The 20,056-nt window shown below is 47.8% G+C and overlaps 1 protein-coding gene across 1 annotated transcript in view; it reads right to left on the bottom strand.

The window, feature by feature from the left end:
* ALK (ALK receptor tyrosine kinase) overlaps positions 1-20,056 on the bottom strand; it is a 738,718-nt gene that overhangs the window by 68,777 nt on the left and 649,885 nt on the right. The window contains exons 10-11 of the mRNA XM_032172602.2: positions 15,178-15,272; positions 14,875-15,003 (exon numbers count right to left, since the gene is read on the bottom strand). Coding sequence (XP_032028493.1) covers positions 14,875-15,003; positions 15,178-15,272 — 224 coding nt within the window. The remainder of the gene's footprint in view (positions 1-14,874; positions 15,004-15,177; positions 15,273-20,056) is intronic.

Raw genomic sequence — 20,056 nt, forward strand, 5'->3', positions numbered from 1 at the left:
ATTTGATCTTGATGCTCTTCTGTTATGTATTTTTATATGAGATTAGTTTTCCTGGATTTTTAGGGTTCAGGAGCTTTTTTATTTCACAGAACTCCCTCTACTCCTTTTTTTAATACAGTGTTCAAAAATATGGCAGTTTGGCCAGGTGTGGTGACTCATGCCTGTAATCCCAGCACTTTGGGAGTCTGAGGCAGGTGGATCACCTGAGGTCAGGAGTTCGAGACCAGATTGGCCAACATGGTAAAACCGTCTCTACTAAAAATACAAATATTAGCCAGGTGTGGTGGTGGGTGCCTATATCCCAGCTACTCGGGAGGCCGAGGCAGGTGAATCACCTGAAGCCAGGAGGCTGAGGTTGCAGAGAGCTCAGATCACGCCACTGCACTCCAGCTTGGGTGACAGAGGGGCACTCTGCCTAATAAAAAAAAAAAAAAAAAAAAAAAAGGCAGTTTGCTTTCTGAGGTTTCTGACTGTTTCTTTCCTTCACTTTTATCTGGACATTCTCCTATTTATTTATTCTCTATTATCCCTTTCCTACCCACTATTGATTTTACCCCCAGAACTTTCTTCTGCAAGTGGGCCCTTTCCTGGAATGAGGTTTGCTGGCTAGGCTGCTCCAGCCCCTTCAGATCTGACTGTGGTCCTCATGGTCCCCTGCACTGGGCAAAGCTGCTCCCACTTTTGGAAGCTGCTCTCAGACTGGCTTTCTGTAATTTCTGGCAACTATCTCTTGGCTATTTGGGGGTTCTCCTGTTCTCAGGCTTGTTTCTTTCCTGTCTTATATCTTGTATAGATGCTGATACCATGCAGGTCTTATGGTTGTTGGTGCTTTGACCTATCTCACTTGCATTTTGAAGTTTTAGGGAAGTGCCTTATCTTCAAATTTTGCTGTCAGTGTTGTTCATGGGTTTTCAGTTTTGATATATGGTTGTTCTGTGTTTATGTAGGGATTCGGAAAGATTAAAAAAAATACTATGCTGTTACCACGATCACTGCCCTCTTCCCAGAATCCTTGAAACATTCTTTAAATGTAGAAATCCTTTGAGCTCATTTGCTATGGTGAGCCCCTGTATGCCATCTATCTGGTCAGAGCCCTCACCTGCGTTTCTATTCCTGGGCTGCAGGTTTGTTTTTTCAGATTTCACCTCAGGGACATCTCCAATGACCATGGTCTAGAACCTGCCGTTATACTATGCTCTGCCTATTTTCGATGCAGCTCACTAAGTATAATTTAACCTTTTCTTGATAGTGCTACCCAGACTTAATGAGTTGTTTAGGGCTATTTGACTCTTCACTAAATGGCCTCAGGCATAAATATTTTATAGTGACTCTGTCTCTGCTGGCAGGTGTCTCTCGGTACTGCAGCATGTCCACCCATGTTTAATCTTACCTTACCTCCAAGATCAGGTGAGGGCATGAGAGCGGCCCTACCCCTCTTCCTGTATCCGGCTAAGGGGCAGTTAACTGCAGGAAATCTTTATGTCACAGTTTTGCAACATATTTATATTTTGGCATTTATATTTGGTGGATGGTGGAAGGTACTGGAAGTCTAACTTCAGACAAAAGGATGTTATCATGATTCTGAATGAACAGGGTTGAGAATGTTGAGGCCTTCAATTTCAATGGACATTTTATGGTACATTTCTCCTCCAGTAAGCCTAGCTCCTTACAACCACGATAGGTCAGTAGATAAGGAAGGGAGAAGAACTGTGACTTTTGTCTCATAAGTCATGCAATCATGTACAAAAGTTAAGCAATTGGCCAGTGATTGCAAAGTAAACCTGGGGCTAAGTGAGGAGGGGCACATCACCTTTCCTCTTCCTACAGCACAAACTGTTTTCAGTTGATGAATTTTCCATGCTGTTCTTCCAGCTTGTTTCTCAGACTGAATTAATTAATTAATTAATTAATTAATTTTTTTGAGATGGAGTCTCGCTCTGTCACCCAGGCTGGAGTGCAGTAGCGCGATCTCTGCTCACTGCAAGCTCCGCCTCCCGGGTTCACGCCATTCTCCTGCCTCAGCCTCTCCGAGTAGCTGGGACTACAGGCGCCCGCCACCACGCCCGGCTAATTTTTTGTATTTTTAGTAGAGACGAGGTTTCACCGTGGTCTCGATCTCCTGACCTCGTGATCCACCCACCTCGGCCTCCCACAGTGCTGGGATTACAAGCGTGAGCCACCGCGCCCGGCCTCTCAGACTGAATTTATTTGCGTGTATGTGCATGCACATGTACACACACGTGTTTGCTTGTACACATACTCGTACGTATGCTTGCATGTGCATCTGTGAGCGCCTGCCCATGTGTGCCTGTGTATACACACCCACCCCGTTCATTCAGGCAAAGCTTTCTCTCTGGTTCTTTGTGGATGATGAGAAGTCAGGGGTGGTAACAACAACAAGGATCACACCAGCCTGTCTTTTACTGGAAATGCTCACTCACATGATCTCATTTTTACTTTTATATTATTGTTTCCTTTGCTCCAGACCCAGTTCCTCTAGACAGGCGGAGTGCCTGATGATGCTGAAGTATCCCCTGGAACAAAGACCAGAGGCCCATCTCCCTCCCTACTGGAAGGCAGACACCCCTTCTTGGAGAGGGACTTCCCAGTGAGCTTGCCCCCATCAACAGGGCAGCAAGCTGGGGTTGTCTAGATAAAAGCTGCTTTCAGGGCTGAATTGCCCTAAGCAGCTCTGACACCCAGGGATCTGCAGGAGATTTTAATGGCTCCTGTGATGGCTGCTGTATTGTGTTCGCAGCCACCCCCTGCTCCCCAAGGGAAAGTCAGGAACACAAGGGAGAAGAGAAAGGTCACGAGAAAAACACTACCCTGAAAGCAGAGCTGTAAAAATTAAGTTAAGGGAGGCCTCAGGGCTAATTTGGTTATTTCTAACTTGGCTTCAGGCCAGAGTGGGGCCAATAAAGTGTTTGATATCAGATGGGTGCTGTGGACTCAGCCATCTGCAGGTTACACATAATGGATTTGGTTTTGAGGCTTAAGTGGGAAGTGGTTGGTGGTTTAAATATCAGCTCTGCCACACTCGAGCCCAAAGGGTCATGGACTTCTGCCTTGTCCATTCTTGTCTGCAGATGGGAGAGATTTAATCTAGTGCATCACCATAGGGGTTATGTGATTAGGACTTGCGGCCTCCTGCTGTAAGGTTCACTAGCACCTAAGAGAGAGGCAAACGTGTGGGAAGCCCCAGCCCCTCACTCTATTCTAAGTCATTCCTGCTCATTGTTTGGTTCTAACTCATGATGATTGAAATCTCTACAAGGCCCTTGGGATTGTAACACTTCTGACAGATGAGCAGACGGAGGTGCAGGCAGCCCAACTGGCTAGGAGATTTGGAGCTAGAAAGATGTCCCGACTTCTGGGTCTAGGTACCAGATCCTCTAAAATGAATTGGAAGACTGAGACGCATATGAGAACATATGAGATCCAAATTTCAAGGGTAGAAAAGAAAGCAGTGGGGAAGCATTAGGACCAAATACTAGACCAAGAAGAGAAGGCAAAGTGTGTAAGACTAGAGGACTAGAGAAAAGAAGGGAAGAGATGCTTCCCTCCTATTTTTGTCTGTAATGCAGTCATGGTGGCTGGAGTTGCAGCAGCCATTTTGTAACCAAGAGGCAACAAGCATGAGGAAAAGGCCAAGAGGGTCTCAGAGATGTGAGTCTTGACATTATCAGGCACTGGATAATGACAGTAGTCACTTCTAGGGCCACTGAATTAACATCAGCAGTCATCTATAAAATAATGTTTGTTGTAGGACTGGACTAATCCTTGGGCTCCCAGCCATTGGCTGGATCCTACTTCAACCTCAATGGAGCCTCCTAGAATCAAGATCTCCCAGCTACTTGCAATGAAACACCACTGACCAGAGAATCCTGCTGCTGTCTCTCAAAGAGCAGTGCCAGCCTGGATTGGAATCAACTTTCTCGTGCTTCTTCTGACACTGCATGTGGCCTTCTGCCTGACTTCTTTGGTGAACAGCCAGGCACCCTGGTCATTTCCCCGGCCCAGTCTGGTCAGCCAAGGCATGCTCCCCTACTCCACCCACCCTCTGCTGTGTCTCAGTGCACTTCACCGTCAAGGCCTTCAGAGCTCTGGGTGTTGCACGGACGTTGTGGAAGTCCTGGAAGATTTCCCTAGGCCACACCAGTCTAGAGTAAGAAGTAGCATCTTAATATTAGTAGCCAGTAGCATTTTCCTGATTCTGCTCCCACGTCCTTGAAGGAAGCTGAAGTTTTTTTCCCTCGATACTTCATTGTTAGGGCCCACATTCACACACGTGTGTGCTTGGCCACCGCCACCCCTGTCCCCTTGACCTGCTTTATTATTTTCACGGCACATCACTTTGAAATGGTGCTGTCTATACACTAGTTTGCTTTCTGCACTAGCACATATACTCCATAAGAGTAGGGCTTGTCTGTTTTGTTCACTGCTTTGTGTCCAGGGCCTAAAGCAGTGCTAGTCACAGAGAGGGTGGTTAATAAATCTTTGTTACATGAAAAACAAAACCAAAGCAAAATGAAATAGAAAGAACAGAGTAGCCCAAATGCCATCTCCAAACCCACCTGAGTGGTCAGAAAGAGGTGGTCATGCATGCCAGGGGTACAGTGAGTGGGTGCTGGGACACTTTTGGCCCTTTGGGGCCCCTGTTTTCATGTTAGAATGTTTAAGATGGACAAACCAGAGTGGTTTTGTTAGTGTAAGTGGACGTTTGCCGAAAGGCCTTTTGTTTTGTCTCTTATGCATGATTGGATGGGGGTGGGCTTCTGAGGAGCTGGTGCACACTCTCATACTCACTGTAACACACACAATTGTGCACACCAGCCCACACTCATACATGCATGCATACACATATCCAAAATGCAGGGTGCCCTGTTTTTCTTTTTTGTTGTTGTTGTTGTTTCTTTTTTGAGACAGAGTCTTGCCCTGTCACCCAGGCTGGAGTACAGTGGTGAGATCTTAGCTCACTGCAACCTCTGCTTCCTGGGTTCAAGTGATTCTTATGCCTCGGCCTCTCAAGTAGCTGAGATTACAGGCACGTACCACCACATCGGCTAATTTTTGTATTTTCTGTAAAGACAGGGTTTCACCATGTTGACCAGGCTGGTCTTGAACTCCCGACCTCAAGTGATCTGCCCACCTTGGCTTCCCAAAGTGCTGGGATTACAGGCATGAGCCACTGTGCCTGGCCGAGCCCTGTGTTTTTAAGACAACACGTGAGTCCTACTCCTTAGCAGCGTGGCCACTCCCCTAATCCCATGTCTGATGAAACAGATTGGCTGATAGACTGAATGGTCTAGTTAGTAGGATCACAATCATAAAGCCAGTTGAGGGGAAAGAAATAGTCTTCTTTTCCAGGAAACTGTTTTGAGGCCCAGGAAGTTTTTCTGATTCTCAGTTAGGTTGCTGGACAACCACACACTAAGCCTTGTTTTCTTACTTTTTAACATTTTTCCTAGAATATGATCATTGTTAGATCTGCCAATCACTTACTAAAAAAATAATAAAAATTAGATGACTACAATTTGCTCTTATCTTATTATGAAGACACTGTTAATATTCACCATAAAAACAAATCAGGGCTGGGCGTGGCGGCTTATGCCTGTAATCTCAGCACTTTGGGAGGCCTAGGCGAGTGGATCACCTGAGGTCAGAAGTTCAAGACCAGCCTGGCCAACATGGTGAAACCCCGTCTCTACTAAAAATGCAAAGATTAGCTGGGTGTGGTGGTGGGCGCCTGTAATCCCAGCTACTCAGGAGGCCGAGGCAGGAGAATTGCTTGAACCCAGGAGGTGGAGGTTGCAGTGAGCCAAGATCGCGGCATTGCACTCCAGCCTGGGTGACAAGAGCGAAACTCCATTTCAAAAAACAAAACAAAACAAAAACCCCCAAACAAACAAAAAAACGAAACATCTCCAATTCAATCACTTCAAATTTGTTTAAAAGAATTTTCGTGAACAAGGTTTTGACGCATCCATTATTTTCAAGATCTTGATAAGCTTTAGAAGACTAAAGATCCTCTTTTAAATTATACAGATGAGGGGATTTTTGGGGCAATCCTCTATACCCCACACAAATCATTTATTTCTCCCAAGGGGAGTTTGAGGGCTTTACCTGAAAACTGATGAGCAATTGGGTTGGAGGAATTGACTGAATGAGAGGACACAAAATTCAAAATATTAACCTCCCCCCAGATACATATTTATGTGTATACATAAGAGTGTGCAGCTCATAGAATTTCATGTATACACAAAAGTGTGCACAACTCATCAAAGGAGGTGGATTGTAAATGCATTGAATATTTATAGAAGGCAACACATGAGGGGTGGGTGAATTGGCCCAATCTTTTTGCTTACATATATATTTAATAATAATGTTAATTACAATGTCACAACAGCATTTTATATTAGCATATTGTTTTGTACCTTTGAAAGCCTGATAGAAATGATCTCATTTGCTCAGTACAATAGCCAGCTCTGACAAAGAACTATGGCAGGTAATTAATATCCCTACTTGATGGATGAGGAAACAGGGCCCAGAATCTTTGACTCTCCTGAAGTTGCATGGCCAGAGCCTTGGTCTTTGGGATTCTTTGCCAGTTCACTTACTGTCTTGCTATTGCCTGGCACTCAGTAGGTGCTTCGTGACTATTTAAGCATCTGTAGAATATTGAATACATAATCTTGAGATTGATCCTAGGAATTCTGCCCATCAGAATCCCCACTGGGCTCCCAGAGCTTCCTGGAGAATTTTGGTCTCCAGCATGGAGAAGCCACTACAGGCAGGCTCTAAGATGGCCTCAGTGGTCTCCAACTTCCGATAATCACACCCTTGTGTAACCCCCTCCCTTTGAGTATAGGTGAGATCAGTGAATTGCTTCTAACCAACAGAATATGGCACAGATGATGAGATGTCATTTTCTTGCGTATGTTATAAAATTATAATTTCTGTATTACTAGAAGACTCTCTTTCTCTCTCTCTCTCTCTCTCCCCACCCCACTCCCCTGCCCCCACACTAGCTTTGAAAAAGTAAGCTGCCATACTGGGGAGAAACCGAGGTTGGCCTCCAGCCAGTTAGGAACTGAGGCCCTCAGTCCAGTAACCTCCAAGAACTGCCAACCACCATATGAACTTGGCAGTGAACCCTTCCCCAGTAGAGCTTTCAGATGAGACCCCAGCCCTGGCTGACACCCTAACTGCAACCTTATGAGAGACTATGAAGTGGAGGACCCAGTTGAGCTGTGTCTGATTTCCTGACCTGCAGAAACTGATACAGTAAATGTGTGTTGTTATAGCCACTGCATTTATGGTCATTTGTTACAACACAATAGATAACTATCCAGGCACCCCAAAGCCCCTGCTGCACAGCTGGTACATTCTTTGGCCTCCTCATCTTTTGTGTAAGCACCCAGCAGGGAGGGCACTGGCTGGGCTGAGTTCTGCCCTGTGCCCTCTCTCTCCTCCCTGACTCCATGATAGCTAAGGCAATTCCACCTCTTGTTTCTTTTCCTCTCAATAGGAGAGGGGCAAGCTGGGAAGACCACCTTTTGTGATCAAGAGTTAGCATTTTAACCTTTTTACTCCTAGATTCACTGTCCACCTCCAGGCCCAGATGAATTAAAAAAAATTTTTTTCTTTGTCCAAAACCACTGAAGCTTTGCTGCAACAAGCAGAGAGCTAAATAGGCTCTGAGAAGATGCAGAGCTGTTTTACAGGCAGAAGCAGCAAGTCCGAGAGAAGAATGATAAAAAAGCGGTCTTCCCAAACAAGTACTTAATGCACTTGCCCTGATGGAGGGGCCTTTGTGTTCTGCTAGTCTTCAAGCTAAACGATCTTAGTCAAGGCATACTGAGCCCAGAGTTCCTGGATCATTTATTGTCTCCCACTTATGTAACCTTTCGCTGAAACAAATGAGAAAAAACAACATGTTTTCTCAGGCCAGCCAGGAGAGAGAAAGGCAATGGTTCCTGTCTGCTGCTTAGAAGGGCAACAGTATCGACTGTTGAAGCATTTTGTCAGCAGCTTTGCCATAATTCCAACCCCCACCTAGCATTAGATTGGAGGTTCGTGAGGCGTCTTTGAGTCTGTCAGAGCTGGGTGAGTCTGTGCTATTTCTCAAGGAGGGCCTGAGTTTGGGAAGTTCTGAAGTAATAGTGTTGATGGCTTTCTATCTCACAGGACACATTTTGAAAATGATGATTAGTTCAGAATAATTTGCAATGCACCATCTAGGGCAGGGTCAAGTGAGGGCACCTGTCCTGGTTCTAGATGTGATCAGAATCAGAAGTCTCTCTTGTGCTGGGATAATAGCGGCTTCATACTGGGCTTATGCCGACAAAGTTTGGGTGATCATTTTTCAAGAGAACACTTTGGCTCGTTCATAGCCTCAGAGCCCCAGGCCCCTGCATAGGGTGTGGCACACAGTAGGCACCCAGTACATGCTTGTTAAATTGAACTATATGAGTTGTTATCCCCTAGGCTTGGGTTCAGGGAAAGCAATGATGTTGTCTGCACTGGGCGCTGAGTTGAATCTCCTGAGTGGAAAGAAAATAGCTGATTTGGATGCATCAAGAGCTTCTCCCTTATGCCGGTCAGCAATTGGGCAGTATTTAGTATTGTTCCTAACAGGCATGTGCTTAGAGTTGGAAAGACTTTGGAGTGAGCCAGCTTGACTTTGAATCCTGGCTCTGCATTTGATTAGTAGGTGAAGTCACATAATCTTTCTGATCCTCTGTTTCCTCAATTGTAAAATGGGAAGAAAATGACAGCTCAGGTAGCCCCTTATGTGTCAGGCACCTCTCTAAGCCCTGGATACATATTAACGTATGTGATCCTTGCATCAAACCTAAGTGATATAAGCATTGATAATCTAAGCACCATTTTTTGATGCAAGGAAACAAAGGCACAGACAGCAGAAGGGAGGTGCTTAAAGTGAGTGGCATAGCTGGGGTTTGGACACCGGTAGTCTGTGCTCTTAAAAAAGATGCTATATTGCTTCCTCATAGTGATGTCTCCCTCAGGGAGTCTGTGAGAATCAAATGAAAGAGACACTGAATGAGCTTAGTGACTGTCACCCCGTGGACAGATGGAAGGAGGTGGCTGACAAACGGCAGAACACACGCTGGGAAGCTCTATTGCTGATGGGCACTTGGCTTTCAGCCCAGCCTCCAGTTCCACCCTGTCACCATCACCAGGTCCCTGGAGAAGTGCTTTCTCACCATCAAGCTAACCCTGGTGTTCACTGATGTCCACCTCTTGGGGATGCTGACTGGCTCTCCAGCGTGAAAGCCTCTTCCACTGGAAGAGACTCATTAGCATTGGTAATGGGATCATGAATCACAAATTAGTTCTTTGCCACCTCTCTTCCTGGAGCACAGCCCTGCTTGCTCCGGGGAAGGGAGACACACCCAAATGAATAGTGACATTCTAATTGGGAGGGCGCCGAACGTGCTGTGATGACTGGGGTCCCAAGAGCCTTGTTAAGGCTAGTACTTCCTGCATCATCACTAGTGTGCTTGCTATAAATAGGTGATAATCTAAAATTAGCGAGATAATCTAAAATAAGCCAGAACACAGAGCATGAGGTTAATCAGCAGGGCAGCTGAGCAGGGAAATGACCAGTGTCTGAAGGGGCTCCAAGGGTTCTAACTACGGTCCCATGCCTGCCACCCCTTAATGAACGGTCCCCCCCTAGCTGAATGGGTGCTAACAGAAGTGCCTTCCAAGTGCACCAGTGAAGGCTGGGGTGCACGGAGGAATGCCAATTAGCTGCAATTATCAGCTTTCTTACATGTGCGTGGGAACACTGCCTGCCTAGGGCACCGTCTTGAATGTTAGTGAAGATGCAGATGTGCTCTGTTTAAATGAAAACTAACATAAGAAGCCAGATCCCTCTGGAAGACCTATTCAATAATGAAAGAGAGATCCCTCTCGAAGACCTATTCAATAATGGGATTCCTAAAAGATTTCTTTATCACAACTTTGACCTTCTAAATGTTATCTGGCCTAGAAATTTTCACTTTCTGTATGATTTTTAAGAAACATGATCATTTGCCTTTTACACAGGTTGTCTAACTTAGTGCAAGTTAGTTCACCTCTCTGGACCTCATCTGTTAAAGGGGGATACTATGATAGCACCAAGAGCTCAGCACAGTCCTGGCACACAGCAGTGCTTGGTGAGTTGCAGTTATGATTGCTGCGTGAAGAGGGAACATGACGCAAAGCCTTTGCTTTGGGCCAGGCTCCTTGTCTGTAGGTCAGGATGCATTCCTGGGTTCCTAAACTTTTTTGCTAACCAAACTTTCCTTGAGGGATGGTTAAAGATGTGGATTTTGACTTCCTGCTCCCAGACATTCAGATTCCACAGGTTGACAGGGGCCCAAGAATCTGCATTTTTAACAAGCAGCACGTGCAGACACCAGGGGACCCAGATGCCGATGATTTGAGGACACACTTGGAGAAACCTGGGGCTGAATCTAGTTCCTTGGCTGGCCAGCTCACTGCTGCACTTGTGAGTCCTGGATTGTGTCCGTAACTGGGGATTTCTGGGGAAAGCTGTTAATGATGTCATTAACTCAAGAGTCTGAGTTCCCTCCAGAGGGAACTTCCTGCTTCCTGCTCTGACTTGTCTCTGGACTTGTCACATCTTGGACCTCCCACCTTCAAGGCTGGGATGCAATGATGAGCTGTGACTAAAGACAGGGACTTGGCTTCCTCCCTGTCCCCAGCATGGGATTATCTGCAAGGCTAGCAAGGAAGAGGCCAGGATTTTTGGAACTGGATTAGAATACATTATTAATTCAGGAACGGAGTGACTCTGAAGGGAAGAGGCCCCATCTATTGGGGTGTGCTACTAAAGTAGGCTTGGCCAGACCTGCCGGGCCTGAGTGCAGCAGGCTCTGAGGGGAACAAAGACCCCCATCGAGTGGAAAGACAGGGTCTAAGGGAGGATGCAGGCCTGCGGAGCCTGCCTTCCAATGATGCTGTCATCCCCAGAAGGACATACTTGGAACATAATGGCTCTAGCTACAAATTCTATTAACTCTAATAGTTGTTCTGTGGTGAATGGATAATGCATTTAGCAGAAATAGACCCAATCAATTTATATGAAACACATAAAACTTTCTCATTGGAATTGGCATCTGTTCTTGAATCAGGAGCATGTGTGGAAGTGGACAGCCTGTCACCCTCACTTCTGGGCACATTAGCAGTGCCATGGGTTAATTGGAGATATGGGCCAAATAAAGCCATGGCTCCCTGATGGTATCGCCCTTCAACCCTTGGAATCTTGGAGCTGGGAACGGGAAGGGACTTGGACACTGTCTACTTCTAACCTTGATTTTTTAAAAAATTGTAGTCTCTCTGCCCCTGTCTGTGTTCATATTAACCCCCCTCATCTGCTGACTTGCCCCGATGGGAGGCCCTGCAGAGGCAGAATGGCCCCAGGCCCATGGCTTGCTAGTTCAAGCAGCCAGGGCCCAGCGGGGGTGTTCTCTCTTTTAGTCCAGCGCTCTTCCCATGACTCTATATAGTTTTAATTGCTTTTATCCCCCCTTTGGCGAGAGATGTGTACTCAGAAAATGGCAGATCAACCTGTCACCAAATAGCTAGAGGCAAGGCTGTGGTTTTGATGCCAAGGCTCCACAGTTAGGGTTGTGGAGTTGGGCCCAAAGTTTGGGCGGGTTCTCCTGTCAGCTGAGCTGATTCCCTTAGACTCGCCCTACACAGACAGCCTTTGAGCTCCAAGGAGAAGGATGGAGGGGTAGAGAGGTTGAGGAAGGGTCCTTGGGCCCTGGGGGCCTGCTTGTCCCCAACTGGGCTTTTTAGGGAAAGAGTGTGGTAGAGCCTGCCCGTTCCTCCTCACTGCTAACATTCATTACTGCCAGAGAGAGACAGTCACAGGGAGGGGAAAGAGAAAGAGAGAGAGAGAGAGAGAGAAGGAGGGAGCGGGATGAGGGAGAGAGAGAGAGAGAAGAACCTGGCTCTGCAGCCCCGTGATCACATTACCCCAATCATTTGGTTAGTGTAATTGTATGTGCAAAGCTGACAAATGTAATTTCCCTGGACTTAATACTTGCCCCATTTTCTCTTTCAGCATCTTCATCTGATTAGCTAAAGTGACTCAGAGTCTTCCGAGAATGCCGCATGAAGCACCTGGACAGGATTTTCCCAGCCTGGAAACTTGAGTGGCTCAGCTCTGCTCCATGGGCCTGGAGGTGAAGAACCTCCCAGATCCAGGGAGTCAGGCTGAGTCCCTCATCAGAAGGGAGGGCTGCTGTGGGGAGTGAGGAATGTTTAGGGAAGCTTAGAAGTGTTGTCAGTAACTGTTTCAAAAGACCCCAAAGGGCCTTTGCATTTCTAGTTCTCTAACGCCTGCCTGGAGGAGAGTTGAAATGCCACCAGCCATCTTGTTCCAGCCCAGCAGAAACTGACAGCTTTGAACTTTGGAAAGAAAAATCTTATTATCTTGTCTCCTCGATTGTTTTTCAGAAGGTTGGGAGCGGATTTGTTTACTGTTCATGCAGGGCCTCTTGGCTGGAACTCTTCCCTGCTCTTTTCCATTTTTAGTATTTATCTCCGATTGGAGACTTTGATACCTAGAAGTAGCTTAGTTGGGTGAAAAAATGTGGACTCCAGGTTGACTTCCTGGCCCCACTCCCTTCCAGCCTTGGGGCCCTTAAATTCTTCCATACCATTTTCCTCATCCCTACAATGTTTTTAAAAACAGCAACTGGCCCGGGGCCCGTGTGAGGACAAGCTGTTGTGTGAAATAACCTAGGCTATGGGACCACGCTCAGTGATCTTTCCTTTCCTTTCCTTCCCCTTCCGGCCTATCTGTCTGTCCTTTTTCAGGGGGCCTCCCAGGTAGAAGCTCTGAGCTTGGGCTTTGCAAACATGCCCTGCTGCCTCATAGGCCACTGTCCTCCCATGGCCCAGAAGCTCCAGAACGGCGAGTACTGGCTCAGCCTGTCCCTGTTGTAACCATGCACCATGCTGGGCACGTGTCTGCTGGGTGATTATTACTGAGTGGGTGTGGCCTTCGCCTCTGCTTCCATGAGTCTGCCTGAACCCATAGGCACTACCTCGGTATTGCTCTGAGACTGGGGCTGAGAATAAGGGGTCAGGTTTCTCAGTGGGAAGACTTGTGTTCCAGCTGCTATCTCCTCCAGCCTTTAATTTTATTTAGAGGTGGTGGGGGAGTCATCGCCATGTGTGAGCCATTGGTGATTTCATTAGTCTGAGTGGCCATTGGGCAGGCCCTTATCCATTAACCTTTTAGGTTAGGGAGTTATGTGGCAATAAACTCAGGAGTTGAGCGGGGTGGATGGCTGTTTCCTAAATGCTGGCTGCAGGGGGCTGGCTGCTGACACCTGAGATCCAAGCTCAGGCATCCAGCCACCCACTAGTCAATAGATGTTTCTGGAGTCTCTGCTATGTAATCAGTGCTGTTGATTAGGCTGGGCAGGAGGCTATGGCTATGTTTACTTAGCACACTAAAAGAGGAAGTCTGGCTTCTTCCCTCAATTTATAAATTTATACATTTCCTGAATTTATCACGGGGAGGTGGTAGTTGACCAAGAGCCAAGGAGTGAGTGGAGGTGAATCACTGGGGCTGGGGGGTAGGGCACTGAATGGAGAAGTTAGAAGGCTGCCTCCATCAGGTGAGATGTTGGCATGAACTGGGAGGTGAGGGGGAAATCGGAGAGAGCTGCAGTTTTGTGGGACGGGCTCCCCTCTGTGTAGGAATATGCAAAAGTCTTTTGTGGTTCTAGTTAAAGGGGAAGGGAGGGATGATGGGAAAAGTAACTAACTCTTTCTCCTGGGTCTGGCAGCTGGATTAGATCAGGCAGGAATCAGGAAGGGGTGACAGTTAGCCCTGGGGCAGCTTTTCATGGGACAGAAAGGAAAAGACTCCTTCAAAGACAAAGCCATGCTAACGTCTAGTTCACATGTTGAGAGCTGATGTGGCAAAGGTATGAACCTCATTTTTTGTACTTTGTGCCAAAAAAGGATTTCACATTATAAGTTGAAATTAGAGATTTAACATTGATCTGTTATTATTTTGATAAAGACTTACCTTTTACAGGAAAAAGAGTGTGGGTAGACTGTGTGTTGTACACTTGTTTCTCCAGGCTATACACAGCAGAAGAAACCTCACAGGCCCAGGCACCAGTGCCTGCCTGAGAAAATCCCTTGGCTGGCTGGCATGGGGCTGGGGCAGCCTTAGTCAGCTTCTGCGGGGCTAGGCTCACAGCCTCTGGTCTAATAGAAGAGTGGCGGAGAAGTCACACCTGTGGTTTATAACCAGGGGCTGAAGAGTTCTGCTGAAGTGGCAAGGGGCCATGAGAAGTCTTGGCTTGGGGTATGCTGAATAGAACAGCTTTGGAGAGGATCTGAGCTCTGGGGGAACTGTGTTGAAAGGAAGCTTTGGGGGCTTTACCCATGATGGGGTAGCCCACCTTTGTGCAACAGATAACCTTGGCCAGGCCCAGCCCTCTTTATAAGGAGGAGAAATCTGACAGTAAGGTTTGCTTTGTTCAGTAAGGCAGCAGTGAATTCAAAGCAGAGTTGGGGAAAAAAATGCCAGCTTGTTTCTCTCCTTTGGGTGGGGCCTAGGTATTCCCTAGGCATAGGGGAAACTGCTCCTTTGTGCAACTTCCAGAGGTTTCCTTTGCTCAGACAATATGAGAACCAGACAGCTTCCTCTTGGACCCCATAGTCAGAGTGTAGGTGATGCTTCTTCTAAAGACTGACTGTTTCATTCTTTCAGCACAGCTTCCCACCCTAAAGACAGCACCAATCTTTCTTCTGCCTTTTGCAACAAGAAGTTACTGTGCTCACATTTGTGAGCTGAGCCCTTACCTGTAGGGTCAAAGATGGGGGTCTGTCTTGGTGAAGTTTCCCCGGGTTTCAGCTCCTTGTTTGGGTTTCTCTCAAACAGGTTTCTTGATTTGGGTGCTGTATTCTGCAGGATCTTGTCCTCTCCACTAACTGGAATACAGAAGACCCCATGGGCTGAGTTAGGTGAGGGTCGATTTCAGGGTGAGAGATGATTTCACACTGAGGGAGGTGGGAGAGACAGTCAGGCTTAGGCTGAGGAGGGGACAGTGAGGCCATGGGCCATCGGGGTTGGGGGACAGAGTCCTGGGGTCAGAGTGAACTCACTGGTGAGGTAGCAGTCCAGGCTGATGGAGATATTGTCAAAAGCCACGATGGCTCTGGATCCTTGTCCCCACCATGCGACCATCTGCAGCCAGAACCTGTACACATCAAGAGGAATGTGTGTGAGGAGCAAACTGGGGTCCTTGTCTTAGGATTCAGCATCCAGCAGGTGTGTGCTGATCACCTGGCTCAGAATGTGAGTCTGAAAAAGGATTACTAATCCCAGAGCAGTGGTGAGAGAAGAGCAGTCAGCTCCCCCTACTTCTGCAATGCAGAGCACTTACCCTTCCAAACTCTCGCTCCATAATGTTAATAGCTGACACACTGGTCCTTAAATCCAGCCTGGAGTTTGGGGCCTGGGACCAGGACTCCCTGATAATCTGAGGAGAAATCTTTTAGTTTCTGGGTGTGCAGGATGCTTGGAAATGGGAAGAAATCTGACAGTAACTGCTTTGTTCAGTAAATGGGGAGTGATTTCAAGGCACTGAGTTGGGGAAAAAAATACCAGCTCGGGTCTCCTGTTTGGGTGAACTAAACAGGAGAAATAGGTAGGTCTGACATTCAGCCAGTGGGGCTGAAGTCATGATTAAAATATTAAAATGCTTCTGTACCAGCCAATAAGGAACCACAGTTCCACAAGTGCCCCTTGCTTATTGCTTCAGGCAACTGGCTCCTTCCCTGGTGCCCCTGCCCCCTGAATTTCCCAATTAACCAGCACCCATAGGGTTTATCCATCGGTTAGCCCAGCAGGGGTCTCAAGCATCCTGGGTTTCATCCAGCATCACTGGAGGTTGCCTGCCAGGTGGTTAAATATTAAGCGACTTGACTATTACCCCTGGAAGTGTTTATAACCAACGCAGAGGGGTCATAAAAGTGTTAACAATAAACCCATTAAGATATTGTTTCTTCCCCCACCCTTTCATATCCTTGGAGGGCCAGGTTCTCAGACTGTGGCCAGGGAAGGCCTTACAGTGACCTAAACAGGAAAGTACCTTTGGTTTGTTTGTTTCCTGAGAAGTCATTCCCCGGAAGGCTAGCAGAGTCAGCCAGCCCTTTCCTGCTCTAAGTGAAGGTTTCCTGAGAACCTTAAAATCCTTTCCCACCCTCCAGAATGTCAATCCAGAATGACCTGCAGAACAGGGTGCGGTCTCTGGCTTGGATATGAAAACACCAAGAGAAGGAAGTCATACCCATCCATTGGTGACTGGGCACACTCCAGACAGTACAGCCATATGATGGGATGCCAGTCTACAGTCAAGAACGGACCCGGAGACGTGCTATAAAATGGATGGACCTCAAAGACGTGATGCTAAGTTAAAGAAGCCAGACAGTAGGTGAAAGACCTCCTATTGAATGATTCCGTTGATAGAAAATGTCTAGAAAAGGTAAACCTATGGGGCCAAAAAGCAGATTAGTGGTTGCCTGGGGCTGGGAGTGGGCACAGGATTGACTGCAGACTAGCACATCGGCTTTTTTGGGGTGATGAAAATGCTCAGAAACGGGATTGTGGTGCCCTCTCCACAGCTCTATAACTCTGTTGGAAGTCACTGACTTGTACGCTTAAAGTGGGTGCATTTTATGATATATAAATTACAGTTTGATAAAGCTGTTAGAAAAAAAGAAGAGAGAGGAAGAGAGAGGGAACCCAGGCTACAGGGCACTGGCCACACAGGGTGTCAAGAGCAGAAAACCGGAGCAGGGCGGCACTGGCAACATGGAGAGAACAGGGCCTGCAGGGTACAACAAGGACAAGAAATGGGATGTCAACAGTGGGAGGAAAGACGCAGAGGAAGAGATATGGGGAGAAACGGCATTTGCTCATATGGATTTGCAGTGAGGCAGCAAAGCTTTAGCCAGTGGGTAAACTACAGCAGGGGTTGGAAGCTCCTGTTGTGCCTGTGTGCAGATGATCTCTGATCAACATGTAGAAGATGCTGGCTTGTTAGATGCTGGCTTGGTTATTCCTGGCCAGAGAACAATTACTGTTTCCGTGGAGCAAAGCCTTGAATCCCAAAACTTTTATCTGAATAACTGTGATCGATTATGCTTAACTGAACTACTCCATATATTTGTCTGTGCTTTCAACCATCCTGTGAGATCTGGTCATCCAGAAACAATCCTTTCTGTCTGAAAGTCACAATTACAGGTCCCAAATCTGGTTTGATTCTAAAGAAGAAATGCCCGAATCTGTTGTAGCCATGGCCAACACCACTGGGGTTGGCCCTTCAGGCCATATTCCCCATGAAGAAGTCTCCATGCTACCCTCAGTCAGGATAGTGTGTGCTGGTGGTTGGGTGTGGAAGGAGAAGTGCCTGACGGAGAACCTTCAAATCCTGTTCTGGGCGGCTTGGGCATGCCAGATGAGTGTGCAAGAGGGGATGGACAGCACAAGGACCCTCGGCCCCTGCCACCCCGGCACTGGGGTGTATGCCTCTGAGAGGCATCTCTCATTCCAACCTTGATACACACCTATTTTTGTTTCCTGTATAGCTATTACATATAGGTCTATGGGCATTCTAAGAGAAATCAGACATGAACGCCGCATTCAAGTTACTTATTGTCCAGTGTGAAGATGAAGTGTGTGTACCTCGGTGTGGAATAAAGTAGAAGGAGGTCAATGCTTCATGGAGGTGCAGATACAGCACTGTGCGAGCTCAGAGGAAGGGGGAATTACACCAGGGTGGGGAGATCAGGAGGGCTTCACAGAGAAGGCAGTATTTAAGTTGGTTTTGAATGCAGGGAAGGGCTTGAGGATGTGTGTGTGGGAGTGCAGTGCAGGGAGGAGAAGATGTCTGGAGCAGAGGAACTGGTGTGAGGCCATGTGGGCAGGGATAGGACCTGTCCTGCTGGGGAGCAAGGAGTGAGGAAGGAGGTAAAGATGGTGTGGACCTCTGAACAGAGATCAGGCAAGGAGGTTCTGCCATTATTTCAGGGAAAATGGAGAGCCACTGGAGGTTTCTAACAGGACAGTGGCAAGATCAAAGACCTCTTAGAGGATAATTGTGATGGGATTGGTAAGCAGGATGGGGACCAGGAGAAGAGGCAGAGGCAGGGGAGACAGCGTGAGAGGCATTTCTGCCAGCATCTCACAGCCTTCATCATGTTTCTCTATGAATCTTGGCAAGGTTATAGCCACGATTTCCATGGGGTCCCCCCGTGGGAAACAGTCCATAGATGAGTTTCTGGCTTGAGCCTCTGTAACCCCGGACAAAGCCCAGGCCTGGGATCTCAACTGGTAAACCAGGGCCCTAATACTGCTGTCTTGTTAAAGCAGGTGCAACCCTTAGGAAAATGCTGCTTCCAGGTAGCAAGAAAACAGGCACTTAGAGTGAAAGAGAGGGTGAATAGAAGGACTCAGGTTCCCTGTGGGAGCATCAGGAAGGCACAGCTGCCTGGCTCGCCTGCACATCAGGGGGTGAGTCCCCCCACAGGGCACATTTCTCCACCAGGTCATCATCTCCTAACCTGTCATTCACAGGACCAGGGGCCAAGCCAGGCCCTGATTTCAATGCTGAGCTATATGAGCGGTGTACCTTCCAGGAGGCCAGAGGGGCTTGAGCGAGTAAATGACATGTGTGTGCCTGGGGAGGGGGGACAGAATCGCGACTGTCCTCTAAATGGGTGCTCCCTGGGAAGCTGCATGTCTCCCCGCCCCTATCTCTGCCTTCCTTCCTTATTACTAAGAGATTAGATCTGCGAAGTCTCTCACAGCCACTGGGCCTCTTAGCATGGATGGGATGATGCCGGCTGAGGCTGGAATGGTTTCTAAATAGAAGAGTTTCTAAAGTGCTCTGTGCGGCGACAGCAGTGGCAGCTGCTGCTTAAAAGAGTTTGATTGACACTGGGAATTGCACATATTTTGAGTCAGGAACACGCACAACCATCAGGAAGATTCAATCAGATGGCAATATGGAACCAGGCAGTGCTGCCTCTGTCCACCCGGGGCCACCCACACGTGGGTGCCTCTGTCCACCCATGGGCCAACCCTCCCCCATGGCTCCAGCCCCCAGAGGCTGCAGGGAAGGGACAGTGGGACAAAGGTGGGACAAAGGTGAGCCACTGAAGGATGGGTGGAGGGTGGGGCAGAAGTAAAGGCCGTCTAGGAATGGGGTCTGTGGGTGGTAGGTGAAGGGCAGTCAGGGGGTAGAGCAACACCAATCTAGGAGGCTCTTTTCTGTGGATGTGCTGGCCCAGAGACAGAGTGGGCATCAGGACCACCCAGATTCAGGTTTCCCTACTTTGGAAGGTGCCTGGTTGTGTGTCTTTACCTGATAGGTGAAGAAGGGGTTGCTTCTGGCACCGCTCACTGTCTCCTTGCTGGAGATGGGAAAGGCTTCCTCAAGGCTCTCGCAGTCTGCTAGTTCTACCCACTGCTTCCTGTGAGTCCCCCAGAAGTACAGCTACCATGTCACTCTCCAGAGTCAGCTATGGCCTCAGGTCTGGAGTTCTGCCACTTACTAGCTGGGCCACTTTGGGATCGAGGGAAGGTTCTGGCATGTACCAGGTGGACCACCATGGGACTGAGGGAAACTTCTGGTATGTGCCAGGTAGACTACCAAGGGACTGAGAGAAAATTCTGTTATATACCAGGTAGACCTGACACTTAGGTGGGACCTGACACACTCTGGGACTGAGGGAGAGTCCTGGCATGTACCAGGTGGACTGCTGTGGGGCTGTGGGAAAGTTCTATCATGTATGAGGTGGCCCACTCTGGGACTAAGGGAAAGTTCTAGTATGTACCAGGTAGGCCACTCTGGGACTGAGGGGAGGTTGTGATATATACAGATGGACTACTCTGGGACTGAGGGAAAGTTCTAGTATCTACCAGGTGGTCCATTCTGGGATTGAGTGAAAGTTTTAGTATGTACCATGTAGACCACTC

Source organism: Hylobates moloch, unplaced genomic scaffold, assembly GCF_009828535.3.
Source record: "Hylobates moloch isolate HMO894 unplaced genomic scaffold, HMol_V3 SCAFFOLD_13, whole genome shotgun sequence".
NCBI classification, from domain to species: domain Eukaryota; kingdom Metazoa; phylum Chordata; class Mammalia; order Primates; family Hylobatidae; genus Hylobates; species Hylobates moloch.